Raw genomic sequence first — 22,549 nt, 5'->3', positions numbered from 1 at the left:
AGAGAAAAACTACAAGAAAAAGTATTTAACATAACATAATAATCATTACAATTTACTTGTAATTATGATAAATTGAGTAAATACAAGTAATTTTTTTTTTAACGCAACACTTATATTATGACTGTTCAATTTTTATAACACTGATTACATTATTCATTAATCAATTTAATGTTTTGTTATGATTAAATAACTAATAATTTTTTACTAGATAGAAAGTAATACACAAGGAATATCAATAAAAAAAAAAATTTGAAGATGCGGAATTTATTTACGTACTAATACATAGAAACAGAAACTTGTTTTGAAACATTGAACTAAATAATAATCATTACTTTTTTAATTCCGTATTTCTTAAGTTTTACAATTTTACTTATGTAAAAAATAATACAAGATAAGTCTATTAAATCATATTACTGTAACGGCCACCATTTGAATTTTCTTCATCAGGTTCTTCCTTTTTAACCATGTCTGGATCATAATCATCATGTGGACTATTGTAATTATCATACTCATTATTGTAATTGTCATAATTATTGTCATATTCTAAAATAAATAAAAACATTAAGTAGGTAAATAATTCAAATTATTCACAATAGGTACCTAAACACTAAACAGTAAACATAATTTTTTAATCTATTTAAATTACAATTTAGATTTTAAATAATTAATCAATTTTAAATATTGTTAATTTAAAAACAACCGTTACAAATTATATCTTAATACTTATAAATTTATAAATTATTTTAGTCTATTTAACATGTTAACTGCTATCTTATTCAGTAAATTTATTTTGGATAAAATTAATTTTTAAATAATAGCTAAAAATATTAACTAATTTGTAGATTAATTATGAAAAATTATAAATATTTAATTTTGTTTCTTGGATTAACTAAATTTAATTAATACTGAAGACAATACAATTTGTAGGATTATACACCCTCGACAAAAAAGGTAGTCAATGAATAAGAGACAAAAAGACACCTAATGTGACATTATTGAATTATATTATAGAATAAATTGAAAAATATACCTATACTAGTATCTTAAAGTGTTATATTTAAATAAAAATAAAAATTGAGAAAACAACTATCAACATTAAAGATTGAAAAAATGTTTCTACCATTTTTTAAGACACAAAAGTAAAAAAAAAAATAAAGAGTATCTACACTACATGCAAATACATCGGTATATGTATGTCTTGTTTCTACTGAATAGTTGACATAAGAATCAAAAGTTATTTTTATCATGAATACAATTGTTATAGAACAGGCTGTACCTAATATTACTATTAGATCACACGCCAACTGATTTTGATAATGTTCATATAATCGCTAATTTCGGGTAACCAGACCCCTCACATACAATACAAAAAATGCTCACGAAGTCATGGTAACATTCATGGTGTTGCACAAATCAACAGAATGACCCACAGCCATAAGACATATACATTTCAAAATACATCATTGTAAAACCAATTCATTGCTCAGAATTAAAGGCAAATAAACTTACCATCAACAGGTTCTTGTTTAATGTGAATTTTGTCATCACGTTCAGAGTTGTCTTTATCATGTTTGTCACGGCGATCTTTACTCCTGTGGAACATAAAAGTTTTAGTTTATGAAATATCTAAAAAAACTAAAATGACACTTTACTTGTCTCGGCGGTGGTGATCCCTTTCTTTGCGATCCTTCTTGCGATCACGGTCCCTAGAACGGCTACGCTTTCTTTTTCTTTCACGATCATGATCTTTATCTCTAGATTTAGAAACAGGAACCTCTTCAACTTCATCATAATCTACATCCCTAGCACGGTCTCTACTACGACGTCTCTTGCGTTCACGTGAACGTCTATAAAATAAAGTTTGAGTATATTAATAACAATTACTTATTAGCATAAATGCATTTTACAGGACACTTATTATTTAAATTTGTTATTTTATTTTATTGGTAAAAAAATAATTTTTAAAATAATGCACAACTTTTGTATTATGTGCTCCTATCTTTTAAAATTAGTTTTTACACAGTCGCCTACCCCAGGTATTTTTGCATAGCAAATTAGATGTTTTTGATTTGCAAAATAGAACTAAGCAAGAAGTGCCCATCAACAGATATATTTAAATAATAAATTATTGATAGTTAACTTCAAAATTGGAAATTTCTGAAAACTTGGTTTGAATTTCAAAACAGAAAAAAAAAATTGTAAAATAAAAAGATGCCAAATCAAATATATTTGTTCAAATTTTTCACTTAATATGATACCAATATATATATTTTATATTATACATTTATAAAACTGATTAAATATTTATTTTAGTTTTAAGATTAATTTGACTTTAAATATTATGATGATTCAGTTTTAAAATAAGTATCTAAATATGTTAGGTCTTAAATAAGATAAGTACTCCAATTATTTAGTTTTAATAAAAAATTAAGCAGTAATTTTTTAAATCAAAGACATACTGATAGCTAACTTGGGATTAAATTTTAAGATTAACACTTTGAACAATGTTAAATATTAAATTTAGAAAAAAATATTATAAAATCAAGTTTTTTGTTCAAAATAACTGTTTAAAAAGACTGTTTTATAACAAAAACAAAATGTATTATCAATTTGGTAATCAGACATTCATATCTTAATAATTTATGGTCAATAGTATTATCAATGGTTTTAATTATCATGAGTAAGTTAAAAATATATTTAATACGTACGACTTTGAACGGTGACGTTTTCTTTCACGGTCTCTACTACGAGGACGTCTTGGTTCACGTTCACGATCTCTATCTCGGTCACGATAATCACGTTCTCGATCTCTTTCAGTAGTAACACTACGTCCGGAACGACTACCAGCCATTTCACGGGCATACCTTTCTCTTTCTCGTTCATTATCTTCCCTACCTGAATGTTTCAAATTGACTTCTGGTCCACCTCGTCTTGTACCCCCTAATCCACCTCCTAAATTAATAAAAATCCATAAATATAACATTACAATAATTTTTATTATCTAATAATTACAAATCAGATAAAAATAAAATTGATTTACCTAATCTTCTGGGAAGCCATCCTTTAACCGTGCGTGCTCTCTCAACATCCACCAATACTCTTCGTCCATCAATCTTTTTTCCATCAGCATGTTTATATGCAGCTATAATAAATATTATTGGGGGAAAACAATTAGACTGAACTAAGACTGTATATAAAAACCTTGCTGTCCATAAGAAAAATTGAAAATTGAATAGTACCCGTCCCAATTCAAATGAAAATGTATAACTAATTATTGAAATTCTTGAACTAAATTTGTTAATTGAAAAGTTGATAAAATAGCACAGATTGTATCTTTGAAATGTATCAGAACCAGGACTTACCAACCTCATAAAAACAAAAATGTAAATCTCATAGAAAAAATTAGAAAATAATCAAATATTTAAGTACCTACCAATTATACTTATTTGCTATTCCCAGATTGTTTTTATAGTGTAGTTTGTAATGCCAAGTGAATCCAAAATTTGTCGATTTTTTTTTTTTTTTACTTTACCTGGGACGCCAATACTTACACATGGGCGCAAAATTATTTTATTACCCAGTAAAATTAAGAATAAGAAGAAAGTGTAAGTGAAATAAAAATATCATGTTTTCTTCCACCAATATCACATTATCTTACCTTTGCATATATTCATGCTCGAAAGAATAAAGTAAAATATATTATACTATTATTTAAACAAAAAACATTACAGTTTACCATATGCTGTAATGTTACTAACATACAGTTTACCATATTCTGTAATATCCCCAAGTTGTGTAATGTCCCATAAGTTGTTTTATTTTTTTGTATATTAACTAATGTAAGTTAAAAAAAAAAGTAAATAACACTTGTTTACCAATTAATACGGGTTATTGAAATAACTACTAAGTAATGTACATTTAAGAATGCATTGTACTTGAGAAAATTTTTGGAAACTGAAATGATGGGTTAATTGATTTTGTAATTTGTATGTTGGGCTTACCACACATACAAACCTATTATCAACAAAGTCGTCTACGTATAATCACAGGGTCATTAAAGAAGCTCCAATCAGCGAGCTCTTCACAGTTCACTGCATCAAGAACAAAATACAATTATTAAAACTGTACCAGAATGTTTTTTTTTTAAATTTTGAATTTTAAAGATCATTGTTTTTAAGAACGCGCAAGGGTTAATATAAAACAAATATTTAAAAAATAATTATTCAAAACTGGCGAGTATTTAGATCTTGAAATTTTTCAGAATAATTTTTAGTTAAATTGATTGTACTAATCCATACATATTTTGAAATTTTTATTCACTAATTAAAAATGACTCCAGAATGTTTTTTAAAACTCCCAGTTAACATTACAAAATTCACAACAAATAGTTTATCTGTTTGTACATAGGTTGTTATAATGTTAAGAAAAGTTGCATTTTTATAAAAAGTAAATTAAAATTAGTGGAATAAAAATTTTTTAATAGTAATGAAATTAGAAATTAAATGCCCAGATAAATAGGTTGAAAATCAACAAACAAATTTCAAAAATATTCATAGGTCAGTAAAATCAATTTTGATAGATTTTAACATCAACAATCGCCATTTGAGACCACCAGGTCAATTTGTGAAAATCAAAAATAATCTAAATATTAATTACTTACAATGCATATCACGTTCATATTCGTACTCAATGAAAGCATACCCTCTCGGTTTACCATCAATCTTATTATGTGTGACAACAATCTATATAAATGAAATACAAGAGTAATTTAACATCAAATACAAAATGTTTAAATAAAATAATTTCAATAAATTACCTTTTTTATAGGACCATAAAGTTCAAATTCTCTTCGTAATTTTGATTCAGATGTATCATAATTCTGAAATAAGCAATTGAATTAAAAACAATTATACAATATGAACATATATGTATAATGTATATCTACCACTCATTAAAATTAAATGGGTAGGCAGTTTTATATTTATCAAATACAATTTTAAAATATAGAAATCTCTAAATGTATTAGAGTAATGTATAAGACTAACATTTAAATGCAACAGTATATTTTTTTTGTAACTTCTTATTATTGCTTTTAGAAGTAATGTCCACGAATCACCTCATGATAAGATAAACAGAGGTAATTTTACTTTGCATATTTTGGACAAAATGCATATTATTGCATATTTAGAATACAATTAATATTATTGTATATTTAAACTATAAAAACGCAAAAAAAAAATGCATATTTTATGGAATATTTTGTTACTAAACATTTATATAATGCAACAGTATGTATTGGCGCTGTTCAAAAATAGCTATATTAAGGTCTAATAAAAGACCATCCAGTTTTAAAAATTTTAAATGACATGTAATTGTTTTATGTAATACATTTAAATAGCATGAATAGCTAAGAATATTATTTATTAATTTTAAGACGTTTTGTTTTAAGTGTATATTTCATATTTTTGACTTATATAATATTAATTGCACATTTTTAGTAAAGCAAATGCATATTTTACAATTTTTTTATTGCACATAAATCCTAGCCCTAGTAATAAGCTAAATTTCTGGATGTTTTGGTATTAAACTGGTTATAACTGAATTGGTAAAATTAATTGTATGATCTATTAATGCACTATAAAACTTGTTTTAATCAAAAAATATAAATAATAATAGGCATTAATAAAGCATGGTATATAATACTTATTTAATTTATAAATATAAAATATGATTTTTTGGCTACAGTACTTAGTATAGTGTTAAATTGATCTTTGGCATGTTATTTTTGTGCTTTAGTTAGTTAATGAAAAAAACAACTGTTAATCTATATTTAGTAACAAAAAATCAACAGTAAATTATTTATTAAGTACTTTAAATTTTCAAATTATATTTAATGATTTTTATACTTCTAATTAGGAATAAAATATATTATTTTTATTGTATGATTTAAATTTAATAAGTATTAAATTATATTTCTTAGAATTAGAAATTGGTTATTTCAATTATAATTGTGTATAGAGAACGAACTAAAACCAAGTAGTATAATAATAATATACAATCTGTACACAGTAGAAAATTACTTACAATTCTAGCAACAAATAATGTTTTGAATGGATCTGTTGTAGCATTTGCAACTGAATGTGGTTCCCCTAAAATAGATTAAGAACAAATGTTGATTCATATTTTAAATATTTTGTATAAACAAAGAAGGCATTAATCCTATGCTTACATAAAGCAATTTCTTGCTCTAACTTGTATGCCACCTGTTCAGCCTTCTCACGGCGACGGCGCTCAAGTCGTTCTTCTCGGGTTTCAATTTTTGTAGGAGGAGGAGTGTCTTCAGGGTCCTTAGGAAAAACAAAATTACAAAATTAGAATGGGAAAGTAAAAAAAAAAAAAAAAAAAAAAACACTGGTAAGACTTAATCCCAATGCAAAATTTTGCCATACTCACTTCGAACAAATCCATAAAACTCCCAACGCCAAGATAGCCACGGGTTTTCTTTTCGTGTGGTAATTTGGCAACCGGCGGTAAGTAAGGGATAGGGTCCCTCGGCGCAAAAAGCGCCAGCAAATTGGGCGGCAGAAATTGAGTCATCGTATTAAGTTCCAATTACTTGTGGTTCAACGAATAACTTCAATGGTTATCGGCGATTAATCGCCAAAGCAAGCCATTGGTGTAAGAACCGAACGACAAAAATATAAGATCAACAATTATTTACGAGTTGTTATTACTAACTAGTCAGGCCGTTTCCGTCAATGAAACATCGATAATCACTCATACACTATCACAAAAAACACACAGTAGATTATTACTTTGAGCATACAAAGTATTCACATGTAATAGAGTACACAGACAGAATAACGGAACACTCAACACATTAAGATTAAATGGTTAACATTGAATGACGAGTAAAACGAGTAACAACGGCACTGAAGAACTAAAGTCTACGAAAACCAACTATTTAGATATAACTATACGCAGTAGTGAAGTACACACAACGCTATTAAAAACATAAATGGTCGACCATTTTAATCAAAAGTCATGGAACAAAAAAACTAATAAACACAAACTGTACATCAGATCACTATATTTTGTTCCACAATTTCTTTCCTAAATCAACTTGTTCCAATTTATTTATTTCCGAATTTTATATTTTTCCAATTTACATTTGTTCCAAAGCATAAATTTGTCGAAAGAAATTTGTACTGATGGAATATTTCTTCCAATTATATTTACGTACACCTTAGTTTCAATGAATGTTTATTCTATAATTTATTTGTTCCACGGGAATTGTTAATTAGTTGTATAAAATATTTGAAACGTGTTCTTTCGCACACACAAATATTTAGGTATAATAATTAATAAATATTTATCAAATTATCATACATATCTGTGTTCGCACATGATAGGTTTTGCTTACTTGAATTTAATTGATTAAAGATTAATAAAATAATAAATGTGCGGGAAAATATTTGAACTACCTACATGTAGTTTTCTTATAAGTTGAACTTAAACAAAAAAAAAAAAAAACAATTTTTTTAAAAGTGTTTGAATTTTAATCTTTAATAAAAATCACGAAGACTTAACATACAATATTCTTCATAAATTTCTCTTACAACATTCTTAAAAAAATTAATATACCTAATGTACACAAAATGTCTACCTATTTGTTAAAAATAATTTTTGTAACAATCGATGTTATTTAAAAAATATTTGTAAGAATAAATAAATAAATTGACTAATAAATCAGTGCACCAAGTACAAAACTGTTGATAAAGTTATTATTGAGGTATGTTATAATTTTAAAAATTAAGTTTTTAAATATTGATGACTTCAAAGTAAGGGTCAAAAAAGTTTCAAATTTTGTAATTATTAGATTTTGTTTTAAGTATAGATTTGTGTTAATCCTTAATCTTGTATATAGAGTTTAAAGAATGACTACATTTTTAAGCTTCAGTTAAGGTTTTTTGAATTATTAAAAGATTATAATTTTTTTTTTTTTTTTAATATCATCAGAATTTAAACATAACATTATGTTTGCATGAAAATATTCATTTACCTAACTAAAACTTAAAAGTCAATTTAATTTATACGATTAGAAGATATCGATATTAATTTTAACATTTTCGATTAAATATTTTTTTTCAATTCGTCAATTTTGTTTTGTGAATACCTACTTAGTTTTAAATTCTTAGGTTACAATTATAATTTGATTTTAGAAATATAAAAATAGAATTTTTAACTTTCAGTTGGTTTTCACTAAATATGTTTCGAGCTTCGTATTTTATAGGTACCTATCTATTTCAAATATTTCAATTTTAATTTTTCATTCTTTTGAAATTATCATTAATAATAATTGATATAATCAAAAAATAATAGAAAAAAAATAAAATGGCGAACATTATTTACGTCTTCCAGTTGATAACTTGAAATTTCACAATTTTTAAGACATTTAAGTATAGGTATGCACTTTTATCATAAACGACATAAACTAATGCCTGGTTGCACGAACGTTCATTAAATATTTAATGAATCAATAGCGCGTTTTTGAATGAGTTATAAGTTATTTATCCACTTAAAATATATTAAGCGATCAATAGCACGATTAAATCATGAAACATTTGATCATCGGTTAATTAAACTAAATATTAATGTCTAATGATTCTCTTACAGATTATTAAATTATAGTCAGACATTAAACTTATCATTCTGATTTAATATCTATTCAAATTCGAACAGCTAAAAAGCTGCCATTACATTTTTCGAGTTTAAACTTCAATACAATTTTTGATATTATGTTTAAAATCAATATATTTTTATTCAATTGTTTGTGAAAGCTTGCACGGGTGCAAGGTACCACTCAGCTCAATAAAAATAAATAATGATTCGATGAATCCATTATTTAAATAAATTTAAAAAATGGTTTTAGGCAACCCGGCATACATTTTTAAGCAGTTAATAAAAAAATTAAATTTGATCTATGTCATATTGTGTGAGACTGCATCACTGCGAGTATTTATTACGCTACTTGGGTACTATAAAGTATAAACACTTCAACTTGAATCTCAGTTTTAATATTTTTTTTTAAATTTCAAATTATTTCTTCACTCGAGTAATTAATTTTAGGTTTGAAACTTTGAAATAAAAAACGTATTTGACATTCAGATTCTTGACCATGTATCTACATAGATAATAGAAGAATCATAAACACAATACACGATTCAAGTCGTTTTAAGATAATTTTATTATATCTTTATAATACGACCATGAATAGTTCATATACAGGCCATATTATTATCAAATAAGACAACAATAAAAATAAGTTTAAATTATAGAAATTATTAAATTATGATTTATAATATAAGAAGTCTATAACTCTGAGGAACCTCCAAAAATTCAAACCTTTATAAATTTTAAATGTTTATCTTTATGTCACTAAACCCTTCTATTTTTCTATAGTGTAGTAATATGTCAGTAATCGTATTCTACATCATGACGTCAACATACTAACAATATCCGCATTTGATTCCAATCATTATAATACCTATATTTCATAAAAACTCCTTCGACCACATAAATCCCTTCATACCCACTCATCTCTCGTATAGCATCTGACGACCTTCTCCGTCGCCTCAAACATAAATGTCTACATAATCTATAAAAACTTACTCCTCCAAGTTTATAAATAGGAAATAATGTCGCTTCCGTCACGTATTCCAGTCTAGTACAAATTTTTAACTTATTTACTTAGGTAGGTATTGTATTTTTTCGTATACACTACTAAGTGGTAAGTGGTAAGGCACCCACTTGCTGCTTAATTATCAATCGTGTAAGTGGGCATAAATATTTTAGACATTATATTTAAATTTTATTTTTTTTCTTGAGTGATTTTCTTTAAACAGGACTCTTTGTTAACAGTCGACTCAATCGGGAATTAATTATTATTGTTTATTAATTATTATTTATTACCTATAGGCTATATAGCCGTATTGCTTGTAGTTTTTGTGAATTAGAGATTTTAGTATAAATACGACGACAGATGATTAACCTAATCAGTAATCACCTAAATTACAGAATACATTTAATTTCATCTATTCAACATTCATATTATGAATTTATTTTTATTAAAATTTAAATTGTGTATCAGATAACGGATATAGATAATAAATAATGTTTGATAATCATAGCCGTGATACGAGCTTTTGAGGTTATGTTTGAAACTAACGTAATGACGATTAAATATTTTGATTTTTGATCAACTAATAACAATAAAATTTGTTTTACTAACAGTATTCTCTCAAGTCAAAATATTTTCAGGAGTCAATTACTACTTAAAAGTAAAACTTTTTACCATGGATATTAAACATAATAACTGGATTCCTGGAAACTTTAAGAGTGTCCCCAATACTGGACATACAGGTTTGTTGAAATTATATTTTCCTATATCTAAATCATAGTTTTTAATTTGATCGACTTAAAAATGCAAATAGTTTCAAAATTACTTTAAGATACTGAAGTAAATAAAAAACCAAGTTTGTTTGTGTTGAGATTTTTTTTGAACGTAAATGATTATCAAATGTGTTGCAATGTTAAGTGCAACTACCAATTAATTGTTCTCTGGAAACATTAAAAATATGATTTTTGATGTTTGTAATTAAAATATAGTGACTATAATGTAATTATTTATTTGATTTGTAAAAAAAATAATTATAAAATATAAGCAGTCCAATTAATTTGAGTGATGTAACAATGTATCTTTACTATTCCTAGTTTTAATACCATAAATGTATGAGTACCTATTAAAATTTTGTGCTAATTTCAAGCCCGGATTAAGATGATTTTAGGCCCATAATCTTAATCTAAATATTGATAACCCACAAATAATTATATTTTAAAGACAAAAAATAAACATACTATCCACCAGGAATCCACTATTATTTGATATCTGTTGTGGGCCTTGGGCTAAAGTTCAGCCTTAATCCAGGTTTAACTAATTTAATGTATATCCCAATGAATCGATCAGATATCATATTTTTATTTTTAATATATTTAATTATTATAAAAAAAACAGATAAAACTATAATATGCATTTTTATCTTTTAGTTGAGAAACTTACAATTTTAAATTAAATTAAAAAATGTAAAACGTTTTTCCTCCACTAATCTGTGTTCTAATTTGATATTTGCTAGGATAATAAGAGACCACTTTATATTAATAAATATTAGATAGTTCTATCTCACTTAAGTATTACATTAATTATTTAATAAATAAGTTGTTTATCAAATAATTTATTTTTGATTTTTAGCACATGATATTGTACAACATGGTTGGACACCAATCACAACTACTACTTCGGTTCTTGGTGTTGTCTTTGACTCTGGTGTAGCTTTGGCTGCAGATACACTTACATCATATGGTTCAATGGCATGTTTCCAGAATAATCCCAGAATATTGACGGTATGATAATTTTATATGCATGTTCTCTGTTCAATAGAAGCTTATGCTGACTGTGCATTTTCATGAATTACCCTGCCTCTGAGACTGGCTTCATTTTAGCAGGGTGTCATGTAGATATGTGCAGAATCTAATTTTATTTGATGTGTTTTCTCGCTGAACAAAGTATAATGTCTTGATCATTATAAGCTAAAAGATTTATTTTATAATCTAATTATTGATTAATTGAACACGATTCTGTTGAATTAACAGGTAAATCAAAATATTATTGTAGCTGCAGCGGGTGAATATTCTGATTATCAATTTATTCGAGATGTTGTTGAAGATAAAGTGAGGACTGAAAAGAGTCTTAATGATGGAATATCAATGAAACCAAAAGCTTTACATACTTGGTTGTCTCGTGTATTGTACAACCGCAGGACTAAGATGAAGCCTCTCTGGTCCACATTCTTAGTGGCTGGAATCCAAAATGATGTTCCCTTTTTGGGTGAAATCGATAAGTTAGGAACTGCATTTATAGATGATCAAATTGCTAGTGGCTATGGTGCATATCTTGCATTACCATTGATGCGAAAAGCTATTGATGAAAAACGTGAAAAATTCAATTCTAAACTAACAAAAGATGAAGCTATCAATTTGCTTAAAAATTGCATGGAAGTATTGTATTACAGGTATTTAAACAAAGATTTTTATATGTTTCTAAATGTTAATGTTTACCTGTTGTTTTTTTTTTTATAAACATTCATTTTAATCAAATATTCATACACTTTATTAGAGATGCGAGAAGCCACGATAAATATCAAATTGGTATTATTACCAAAGATTCTGTTGAAGTACAAAATCTCGTGTTGAAGCCAAGATGGGAAATTGCCAAGCTGGTACAAGGATACGAATAAACTGTTGGAAGTCTTATATAACATACAATTTTGTCTTATCATTATTTTGAAATAAGGATCACGTTTATAAAGGGATTCATTTTTTTTTTTGCTAATAAAACATTTTCTTGGAAAATATTCTGTAAATTATTTTTTTTTTTTATAATTCTATTCAGTATATACTACAGGTCTTGATTTTTAATATAAAGTATTGAATGGTAAACAGACACTTTGTACTATTGTTTAAGTTGCATACTGAGAACAGTATGCAACTTTATACAGTGAAATAGAATTGGAAAAAGTCAATCGCGGACACTTTGTACGGTATAAATAAACCGGGAAATATATTTTACAAGATAAAATAAGATTAAATCACAAATTGTGATGGCAATCAGTATGAGACATGAACTTGGTGACACAGCAGAATATAACCATACACTAAAATACACTATGAACCAAAACCAAACTACTAACTAAATCCAAATATTTTTAAATATGGGTGTAAATATACTATTTTAAAAATAAATAAATCAAATATTTGTGGAAGGTGTTTAAAAATGACTAATACGAGTAAAATTACTACAAACCTTTATGAAGTGGTGAGTTATAAATTATAAATCATATTATTTTCATAATATATCAGAATATGTTTGTTATAAAGTATGAATTACTTATAAAATGTACTGATCATAATTATGATCTAACTGTTAAAAATATAATATTGAAGCTGAAAAACTTTGTACTAATATCAAAAGCCGACCTATTAATAGTAGAGAATCTGTTAACGACCTGTGTTTTGTAATGACAAATTATGTATACATTTTTTCTACCTGAATTAGTACTAATTGTACGCTAGATTGATTGTTGTTACTGCTTAAAATAGTATGAATTGTTGGTGGTTTTAATTTTTTTTTTGGTGAACCTACAAAGTATCTCACAACCTATTAAATACTAAAACCAAATAAACGTAATAGCTAAAGATAAGTTTGGATTAAATCAATGAGGTACCGAGTTAGGAGTTCCTTTAATTCATGCTAAAACTAAAAATTCTAAAAGAAATAAAGCATAATTTTTCTTTAAAGACATTTGAATTTCAAATTTGGATAAAGAACCACAATTTTTTATCATTAACTTATTTATACTGTATTCAGTAATATTGACTAAAATACCTTTTGTACAGCAGAGCAGTATTCACTTGCTCATTATTGTTTTGTTCCAATTTGCTAACAGAAACCAATTTTTAAGTTGAAAATTAAACCATTTTTATTGACCCCAAAAGGTGATAACGAACATAAAAATAAAAAACACACTACTGTCAAATGAATACATTAATTCTCCGCTCAAAATCAAAAATTAAAATTCAATAAATATTAAAACATTATTTTTTATTTTAAAATTAGTGATTATATATTTAAGATAATGGCAATACGCCACATGATAGGAGTTCATACATTAATCTCACAAAATATATGCTTAATTTAACTAGACATAATAGCTGTTAAAAATAATGAATAAAATAAATAACTTACAAATAATTAAAATTAAAGTATATTTAAAAAAAATTATGTTTCTCTGATAATCAAAATAATGATAATAATATAATATAGATTATTATGGAATCGATTATATTATAAAAAACAATGACAGTGGTAGATATTCAATATCACTGATGAAAAAATAGAAGAAAGAATTGAATGAAGTTTTTTTAATTTTTAACTATCAGTGAAAAATAACAATAATAACAAATTGAAAAATCTACTCAATAACATTTAATTGAGAATAGTATGACGATCATAGATATTTTTTCTTTGTTCTTTCACCTGTTTTTTCCATTTGTCTTGTTGATGTCCAAATCTGTTGAGGACATTACTACTGTTAGCTACAGAAACCATTGGATCGCTTCCTCCCCTTGCATTTAATGAAACAGCTGGTGGAACATCATCCTATATTCCAAGATAATTGGTAAAAAAATGTTTATTTGTTAATGTTAATATAAATAAATTAAAAATATATGCACTTAATAATTTAAATGAGAAAATTGATACAAACACATGCACTAAATTATTTAAAAACAAAATTTAATAATTATTTTGAACTCAGTATTTGCAGCATAATATTCAACATTTTGTCATTAATATTTTTATAATAGGGATTGAGTGGCCCATATTGTGCAATGAACACATCTATTTTATCCAGAAGTGAACATAAGTAGCAATATCAAGCACACTGATCATGATGACTAACTTAAATTTTATTTATAATATTGATTTATCATTTGACAAGCAAGGCAATATAATTATAGTGATAAAAAATCTGGTGTATTAATCTAATGACAGAAGAAAACAAATTAAGCACAACAATACAAAACTCAAGTATGTCCAACAACAAAAATATTTACTGTGTAAACCATATCTTTTGATGCATTTTTGTAATTTTTCCAATTTATTTTGAAATGACCATGTCAAAATACTTTTGCATATCACGGAATTGTAGGAAATAACAGTTGTTCGTTATATATTTTGTAAGAAAAATTGGGAGAGAATTGGTTGGACTTACAAAACTACCGCTATCGGACATGGTCGCCTCCAATAAAGAACATACCTCTTCGTTGGTGTGCTCTACATATGCGCCAACAAGCTTGCGTCTTCTCATCATTGGCTCCAGGCATAGCAGGAAAAACATGTACATCACCAAACACGATATCACACACAGCACAATTAATACAACTACCTAAATAATATATGTAACAATTAATAACGTGTTCAATATAAGTTGGACTAACTAGTTACTTTCATAGTTGTAGTGTTTCTACTCTCATAAGTACAAGTGCACCGCGGACATAATTCTTTTTTTGTATTATTCACTTCACCAATAATTGGTAAACTTACTCCATTACAATCACTGAAAAATTCAATAATTATTGTTAATGTCATAAATAACCTAGGTATTAACTCACTTGCTAGGAAGAACATTAGCTATAAATAATTTATTATACATTTCTGTACCATTCACTATAGTACAAACACATTTGCAACGAGCATCTTCATATGATTCAGCCTGAAAAATATGTTAGCTAATAATATGTAGAAGAAAAAATTTGGTTTATAAACATTTTTCCTAGTTATTTAGTACCTACCTATCTTATTGTATTTAAATATGTAATAGCTTGGGTGTTATATACTACATATAAATATTATAAATTAATGTTTATTTACTTCTTTATTCTCTATCATACTTGATTTATTTGTGTACATAACAGATGGAAAAAAATAATATTGTATATTATCCAAAAGTACTTTGTTAAAAAAAGTTAAACAAAACATTAATTTTCCACATTTTTTGGAAGAAATAAACAAAAAGAAAAAAAAATTAAATTTTGGATGAAAGCATAGCAGCACTTATATTTATATATTTCATATGCTATGTATTAAATTTATTTATCTATTATTTAAGTTCAATTTAATCAAATGATATAAGTAAAAGTATTATAGTATACATAACTAGGACACCTGATTAGTTGAACTATCAATTTGAATTTATAATAGAAAATTAGAACTAATGTCTATTAAAATATGATATCAAAATAGTTGATAAATTATGATAGATAGATTTTACTTATTGTGGTGTTTTTACCCTTTTTTTTTTGTTGTGATTTTTGGTACACAGTATTTATTTCACTGAATATTGATTTATTAAAAAATCAGTAATCAAAACAATTATTTGTTGTTTAATATTTTTTTCTCATAACAATAGCAAATTTTAATCATTACCTATAATTTTAAGATTTAAAATCAAAGTATGTTCATTTTTATATCTTACAAATTAGGTATAGAGAATTGACCTCTTTGTTGCTCCTAATCTTGAAGAATTGCTTACTTAAATTCAAGATAAAAATATTTACAAAATTAATAAATAAAATTCAAAGAACAAAAACCATATACCTAACATTATTAAAAGTTTAATTAATAGTGTTGTTTTTTTAACACTATTAAGATTTGTAATTTTTAAACAACTTTTGAAAATGTAAATAGATAATTAAAAATAAACTCATTTTTAGGTAATTGCTTATTTTAATACCTATTTTTAATTTTGAACATGTCCAGAGCTCTTACTAAAAGATACTATATACTTTTTACAATAATTACTATTTAATAATAAATGTAAATTTTTGTAACAGTATGTGAACTTCAATGTCTAAAATTATCATATAAAATACTTACCTTCAACGAGGTGATCAATGATAATACGCCCACTATGACAGGAATCTTAACCATTTTGCGTAAAACTATGCTAATATATGTTACGTTTAACAGTGAACGATGAAAAAAAAAGTCTTGAGCATAACAATTATTATTAAATTGTATTAATACATCGAAAATTCGATGACAGCTAAAATAATAATAGGATAACCGATGTCTTTGAACACCAACTGATGATCAATCCTGGCTGCTTAATACATCAAAAGGATTTAAGATTACGGTTAACATTTTTATTAGTTGGACGTTTTGTTAACGCGAATAATAGCGGAAAATTTATGAAATAATTAGGTTCTACTGGAACCAAATAGATAAATACTAATTATTAGTTACTATTTACTAAGTATACAATAAATTTTAACATTTAACATCCGTCATCAACAGTCGACATGTGTACGAAACTATGAAGATATCTCTGGAGTTTCGAATCTCGATATTTGTATATAATTCATAGTAGTAGATTATAATAAAGAAAAACTTGTGACAAAATATTTTTAATTTTGCCATTTATCACTTCTGAATCAAAGTTTTTGATAAGGCAGTAACCACATACCATAGAGGCATAGAACATAATATTATTATTATTACGGCTATACCACAGTTCACAGACCCTATGCAATTTATTGACGGGACAATGAACAATAAAATTATAAACTTGTTTTGCCATCTAGTAATCCATAAGATTATTTTTTTTTTATAGTATTAATATTATTAATGATATTGTTTCATAATACTTAAAATAGATATAATAGAGCTATAATACCTATTACCTACCATAGAATATAGAATAGATACCTATTAGTTGTGGACTGCGGTTGTGTAGTTTCTGAACAGTCTCCAATAATTCACGCATACTTTTCCTTGACTTTGCATATTTGAAATTAATTAAGGAATATTCTTAAAAATGATATAACTGAAAGCTAAATTAAAATGAACTTATTATTATTGTTATCCATATGATTACTGTTTAATAGATTTTTAAGAATGTATTTATTTGATACGTCTTGTAGTTTTCTTGATGCTTTTTCTTCTTCATCTACGTACAGTTCTAGAAAATATTAGATAATATTAAACAAGATATTTTTACATATTTATATATTTATTATGTTTTTTTTTTTTTTTTATTATTAAAAATAAGCTTCGACAACTATGGCCATTGGCATACATTTATTATAGTATAGTATAAATAAATTTTAAATTAAAAAAAAAGATAAATACCTAGGTACCTATTTAAATAATTTAATTGTGCGTATAAAAATATCACGAACAAGTAAAAAGGTGTATATAAATATGAATATACCATATCTTTTATTAATAAATAATAAAAAAATAGCTAATAAAAATTGGAGTATACTCTATTTAGGAACGAATAAGTTGTATTCAAAAATGGAAAAATTCTATTCTCCAAAAACATTAATATTATGATGTTATAAATATTATAGTTGAATTGATATAGGCGTTATAGCTATAATACTTTTTATACTAGTGTATGAGGAAGATTGAGCAATTTTTGAATTCAAAAGTTATTGACTTTCTTTTTTATTGTAGAGACGTAGAGTAGTAAAAATTATCGTAAAATAGCTAAAATATTTTTAAAGATTGTGTATTGCAAGAAAAATTAATAAAAAAATTCCATAGTTAGTGTAGTAAAGTTTTTAACTATAGAGAAGGCTACTAGTAAAAAGCCGCTTGGAAGATTATTTTAAAAAGATTCATCCAGATTTACCATGGACGTACATGCCTCCAACCCCATCCAATCAAAATGTTGGCATTTTTTTAAAGTCTACATTAAGCAGTCGATTGGCAAAAATTTGTAAGAATATTATTACAGTTTGCAAGACATTAGTTTAATCATAAATCAAAAAAAAAGTTGTAAGTTAAAACTAAGAATATTAGGTATCTAAAGCACTTTATAGGTGCAAAAAATTACATCACATATATTATTAATTATTATATTATGATTTTCGTATTACCCGTTTTACCAATACAATGTATTCCATTATTGTAATAAACATACACTAGTACAGTAGTACAACATTCCTGATGGGTAATGGATGTAGAATGTTACCAAAATTCAAAATCTTAAAAATGGTTCACTTTCAACAGCTATTTAATAAAATTGGTTTATTTATCAAAAGTACCCGAGAATTGGGTAATGATTTTTTTTTTCTAAAAGGATATATAATATTAAGGTTACTATATTTTAATAAAATAATAATATTGTTTTAAATTATATATTATTTAATTTATTTTATGATTTTGATATCTTTATAAATGTATTAACATTAGAATATACAATAGCATATGAAAATATTGTATTTATTCATTCACTATAAATGCCTTGCTTACATAAAATTGACAAATTTAGTACTAAATTAATATAAATGTATTTAATATGAATAATAAATCTGTTTGAGGTCCAATATAATTCACATAATAAAATAAAATTATATATCTATAGTTAAAAATGTAAATTTAAAAAATAAATATGTTTATTATAAATTAAAGTATCATTTGTTTAAAAATTAAACAGTAATATAATAGTTTACACATATCAACAAAGACAACTATAACTTAAAAATAATCAACATTAAATATATTACATAATATAACATAGAACATAGGTAACATGAAAAATATATCACAGGCAATATAATTATAAGAATAAATTGTACCTATTTATCAAATATTTAATATACAAACAAGTATGTATAAGTTATATTTAATAGTATGAATAAGCTTTGATTAGCAACAAAACTTACTAATTTTCAGATCTATAACTAAAATATAAGATTAATTTTAAAATAATATTTTTCTCTACCTATAATATTTTTTATAAATTTTAAGATATACTATAAGTAAGAGTAATGTATTTAAATAATAATGTTAAATGTGCATATTATTATCATATTAGTCAATATAAAACATATTTATTGAAAAATCATTGTTTATCCATTATAATTATAACTTTAGTAGTAACTCACGAAAACAATAATTATTTAATTTTCTTATAAAATACAATTACTATTAAATAATAAGAGGAATGTATTTAAAATTGTAGGTTTAACTAATGATTGAGTCATTAATGACTTTATACATAAAGTTATATTGAAATTAAAAATATATATCATAAAATATACAGATAAGTGACTTTTAAGTTTAGTGTAAATATAACTATACACTAATTTTACTTTTTCGAATACACTTTGTGACTAACACATTTTCAGACTTGGAACTTAATTAAGATTCATTTATGATAATATTATCATAATCTAGTTCTGGAATGTCAGTTGAAAATTCTGTTGTAGTTGACAACAAAAATTGATTTAATGTTCTTTCAGTGCATTCAGCAATGAACCTTAAAAATGGTCTAATGTCTCCCTTATTTGCAAATTCTAAAGTTCGATAATACCTAGAGTAGAAAAATAAATTTAAAAAATAAGATATTTTAATAAATATTAAAATATTAAATTTACTTATGTCTTTCTCCTTTTGGTATAATAACTGGTGGATAACCAGCTTGCATTAAAATCATATTCATCAGCAAACGTGAAGTTCGTCCATTACCATCAGTAAATGGATGTATATGTACTAATTTGTAATGTGCCAGAGCTGCAAATCTTACGGGATGTAGTCTGAGAGTAGATTCAGAATTGAGCCATAAAGAAAAATTTTCCATTAACGTTCCAATATGAGACGGACCTGGAGGAACATGGCCACCAACAAATACCTAAGGAAGTTAATATCAATAAAAACTTGTTAATAAAATACTAATAGTGTTATACATACTTGCGTTTGACGAAAAACTCCACTTTCTAAAGGATCAACAAATCCCATTACTCGTTTATGAATTTCCAAAATATCTTCAACAGATATACTACCAAGTCGATTGATTAATGTTGCATTTATATATTTAAGAGCTGCTTCTAGACCTATTATCTCATTGTGTTCAGCAATACTTCTACCACCAATGGCCATTCTAGTTTCTAAAATAGATCTAGTTTCTGATAAAGACATTCTATTTCCTTCAATGCCAACAGTATGATAAATGTGCTAAAAAAATATCAGAAATTAAATAAGTTTTTTTTTTTTTAATTGTTTAAGTTTTAAATTTTAATGGTTCTATTTTCTAGAGAAATATACATGCGATCATAATTACATTATTATGAATAAATGTAAAATAAAAACATAAATAAATAATAGTTGTAAGTTATAACAAACATTAAAATTTTAAATATCTGTAATTAACTATGCTATATTACTATACTATTTTTATCATTATAATTGTTTAAGTTTTTTTTTAAATTCTTAAATCACAGTATATATTATTTTTATATTCCAAAGAAAATAATTTAGGGATTTTGGTATACAAATATTGGTTATTAAATCAGCAGTTAACTTATTAAACATTTTTAAATTTAAAATAAATATAGTCATACATCAGAAATAAACTATTGATTCAATATTTGATTTTTATACATTGAAATACTCAAAAAAATATTTTACTTCAAAAAATAAAATAAAAATGTATGTCAATTACAGATGTATAGGTGTATTTTTCCTATTGCATCTTAAAAGTATTGCAAAGATACATTGATATTTTAAAGCAAACATTTTTATTTATATTTAATGAATGATAGTACCTAACAACATACTTAACATACCTATACAGTATACAATTATTTTTACATTCATTATGAAATTCACAATCTATACAATAAATAAGTATATATGATGGTAATAATTAAAATATATTCATTATATATACAAAAACATATTTTTTTTAAAAAAGATGTTTGTATAATTTAATATAGAATAAAAATAATTGACATTTTCATAGAAAAATTTATTTAAAGCATTATTTGATGTATAAAAAGAGCCTTAGTAAATAGACAAAATAAAAAATAATATTGGGCTGTATTAAAAAATTATAATTTAAATAATTTCTATGTTTAACCTGAAAATATGCTTCTTTTTTTGCTCTTCTAAAGGCCATATTAGAATCTGAAATTAAAGCCATTTTATCTCTTTTTTCATCAATACGCTTAAGCTGTTGCCAATCTAAATCATCAACAATAATTTGAGTTCTCTTACGATTGATTAATGCTTCTTTATGTTTTGGACTATATATAAGTGCCTGTTAAAAAATATTTTGATTAAATTTAAAGGTCTAAGATAATTTTCATCAACAAACCTGATAATACATCTGATCGGCTGTTAAAATGTCATTTCGAAGTGTTTCAATAAGTTCACCATAACCATTTAACAAATCAGGATTTTTCGGAGCAAGAGCAATACCATGTTCGATAAGTTTCAATGCTTTTTCACCTTTACCCATTGATTTCATTTCGTTGGCAGCAATCAGTGACATTAATGCTTCCAAATTATCTTGATCAGCTATACAATATAGATTCATTGAAAATATACATAAAAAAACAAAATGAATCATTATTTTAACTTACACACAACATGCACATCTGTTTCTCTGATGATTAGTTCGTGAGCATCTTGATTTGAATCAACATATTCATGATCATCAAAATCAATAATAGAAAACGGACGATGTACAATTAGATGTCTGGTTTGATCATCAATGTATTGTATGTAGTTCCAGTATTTATTAAAAAAAATACTAGACAGAGCTCCGAACAAAAATACAATGATTACGGAATAATATTTACACATTATCCCATTAGTTTGGAATAACTTTGGAGCTAAACACCTCATGATTATTATAGAATCTTATATTTTATCAATATAATACAATAATATAAAAAACTTCACGATGGTCCTGCAATGTACACAACAGGTTTCATTCTGCTCATGATTTTCATGAGAGTTATTGGTCCAAAAAAGAGACTGTCCATACTTTGAATATGTCAAAATCGGCGTTGAATAATAAATGAACTAGGTAACATATTGTTAAAACGGTTGACTAGGAATGATACGAAATTAGATTAT

General features: G+C 25.3%; 4 protein-coding genes across 5 annotated transcripts; 1 reads left to right on the top strand and 3 right to left on the bottom strand.

Annotated features, from left to right (window-relative positions):
- Positions 1-230: 230 nt before the first annotated feature.
- LOC112594559 (U1 small nuclear ribonucleoprotein 70 kDa) lies at positions 231-7,024 on the bottom strand. The gene is made up of 10 exons (XM_025339392.1): positions 6,454-7,024; positions 6,230-6,347; positions 6,085-6,149; positions 4,817-4,879; positions 4,661-4,742; positions 3,041-3,142; positions 2,709-2,952; positions 1,653-1,847; positions 1,510-1,592; positions 231-543 (listed from the first exon to the last, which is right to left on the bottom strand). Exons 1-10 carry the CDS (start codon positions 6,595-6,597, stop codon positions 401-403), a joined length of 1,239 nt encoding a protein of 412 aa, XP_025195177.1. The 5' UTR covers positions 6,598-7,024; the 3' UTR covers positions 231-400.
- Positions 7,025-10,277: 3,253 nt separating this feature from the next.
- LOC112594560 (proteasome subunit beta type-4) lies at positions 10,278-12,444 on the top strand. The gene is made up of 4 exons (XM_025339393.1): positions 10,278-10,422; positions 11,309-11,460; positions 11,710-12,128; positions 12,233-12,444. Exons 1-4 carry the CDS (start codon positions 10,356-10,358, stop codon positions 12,351-12,353), a joined length of 759 nt encoding a protein of 252 aa, XP_025195178.1. The 5' UTR covers positions 10,278-10,355; the 3' UTR covers positions 12,354-12,444.
- Positions 12,445-13,908: 1,464 nt separating this feature from the next.
- LOC112594641 (uncharacterized protein CG1161) lies at positions 13,909-17,086 on the bottom strand. Of its 2 annotated transcripts, none has more exons than XM_025339545.1 (5): positions 16,553-17,086; positions 15,289-15,389; positions 15,122-15,233; positions 14,889-15,062; positions 13,909-14,275 (listed from the first exon to the last, which is right to left on the bottom strand). In XM_025339545.1, the coding sequence occupies exons 1-5, from the start codon at positions 16,604-16,606 to the stop codon at positions 14,102-14,104; spliced, it is 615 nt and encodes a 204-aa protein (XP_025195330.1). In that variant the 5' UTR covers positions 16,607-17,086; the 3' UTR covers positions 13,909-14,101. The 2 variants fall into 2 exon arrangements, with proteins under 2 accessions (XP_025195330.1, XP_025195331.1); XM_025339546.1 differs by having other exon boundaries at positions 14,102-14,275; positions 14,934-15,062; positions 16,553-16,606.
- A 2,549-nt stretch (positions 17,087-19,635) lies between these two features.
- Positions 19,636-22,315, bottom strand: LOC112594818 (adenosine monophosphate-protein transferase Fic). The gene is made up of 6 exons (XM_025339824.1): positions 22,051-22,315; positions 21,783-21,985; positions 21,546-21,725; positions 20,378-20,641; positions 20,065-20,318; positions 19,636-20,000 (listed from the first exon to the last, which is right to left on the bottom strand). Exons 1-6 carry the CDS (start codon positions 22,313-22,315, stop codon positions 19,829-19,831), a joined length of 1,338 nt encoding a protein of 445 aa, XP_025195609.1. The 3' UTR covers positions 19,636-19,828.
- Between the last annotated feature and the right edge of the window lie 234 nt (positions 22,316-22,549).

Source organism: Melanaphis sacchari, unplaced genomic scaffold (assembly GCF_002803265.2).
Source record: "Melanaphis sacchari strain LSU unplaced genomic scaffold, SCAv2.0 Contig23_pilon_pilon, whole genome shotgun sequence".
Lineage (NCBI taxonomy): Eukaryota > Metazoa > Arthropoda > Insecta > Hemiptera > Aphididae > Melanaphis > Melanaphis sacchari.
The sequence above is the reverse complement of the archived record's forward strand: the minus strand, read 5'-3'. Positions and strand labels throughout refer to the sequence as shown.

Coding starts and splice junctions, on each gene's coding strand:
- LOC112594818 (XM_025339824.1), bottom strand. CDS start 22,315: ATGAGGTGTTTAGCTCCAAAGTTATTCCAAACTAATGGGATAATGTGT. Junction 20,642..21,545: donor AAAAAGAAGCATATTTTCAG/GTTAAACATAGA, acceptor ATATTTTTTTAG/CACATTTATCATACTGTTGG. Junction 20,319..20,377: donor GAGTTTTTCGTCAAACGCAA/GTATGTATAACA, acceptor TAACTTCCTTAG/GTATTTGTTGGTGGCCATGT.
- LOC112594559 (XM_025339392.1), bottom strand. CDS start 6,597: ATGACTCAATTTCTGCCGCCCAATTTGCTGGCGCTTTTTGCGCCGAGG. Junction 4,743..4,816: donor TTTATGGTCCTATAAAAAAG/GTAATTTATTGA, acceptor TCATTTATATAG/ATTGTTGTCACACATAATAA. Junction 2,953..3,040: donor ATGGCTTCCCAGAAGATTAG/GTAAATCAATTT, acceptor TTATTAATTTAG/GAGGTGGATTAGGGGGTACA.
- LOC112594641 (XM_025339545.1), bottom strand. CDS start 16,606: ATGGTTAAGATTCCTGTCATAGTGGGCGTATTATCATTGATCACCTCG. Junction 15,390..16,552: donor CATTGATCACCTCGTTGAAG/GTAAGTATTTTA, acceptor CATATTTTTCAG/GCTGAATCATATGAAGATGC. Junction 15,234..15,288: donor GCTAATGTTCTTCCTAGCAA/GTGAGTTAATAC, acceptor TGAATTTTTCAG/TGATTGTAATGGAGTAAGTT.
- LOC112594560 (XM_025339393.1), top strand. CDS start 10,356: ATGGATATTAAACATAATAACTGGATTCCTGGAAACTTTAAGAGTGTC. Junction 10,423..11,308: donor CCCCAATACTGGACATACAG/GTTTGTTGAAAT, acceptor TTTGATTTTTAG/CACATGATATTGTACAACAT. Junction 12,129..12,232: donor ATGGAAGTATTGTATTACAG/GTATTTAAACAA, acceptor ACACTTTATTAG/AGATGCGAGAAGCCACGATA.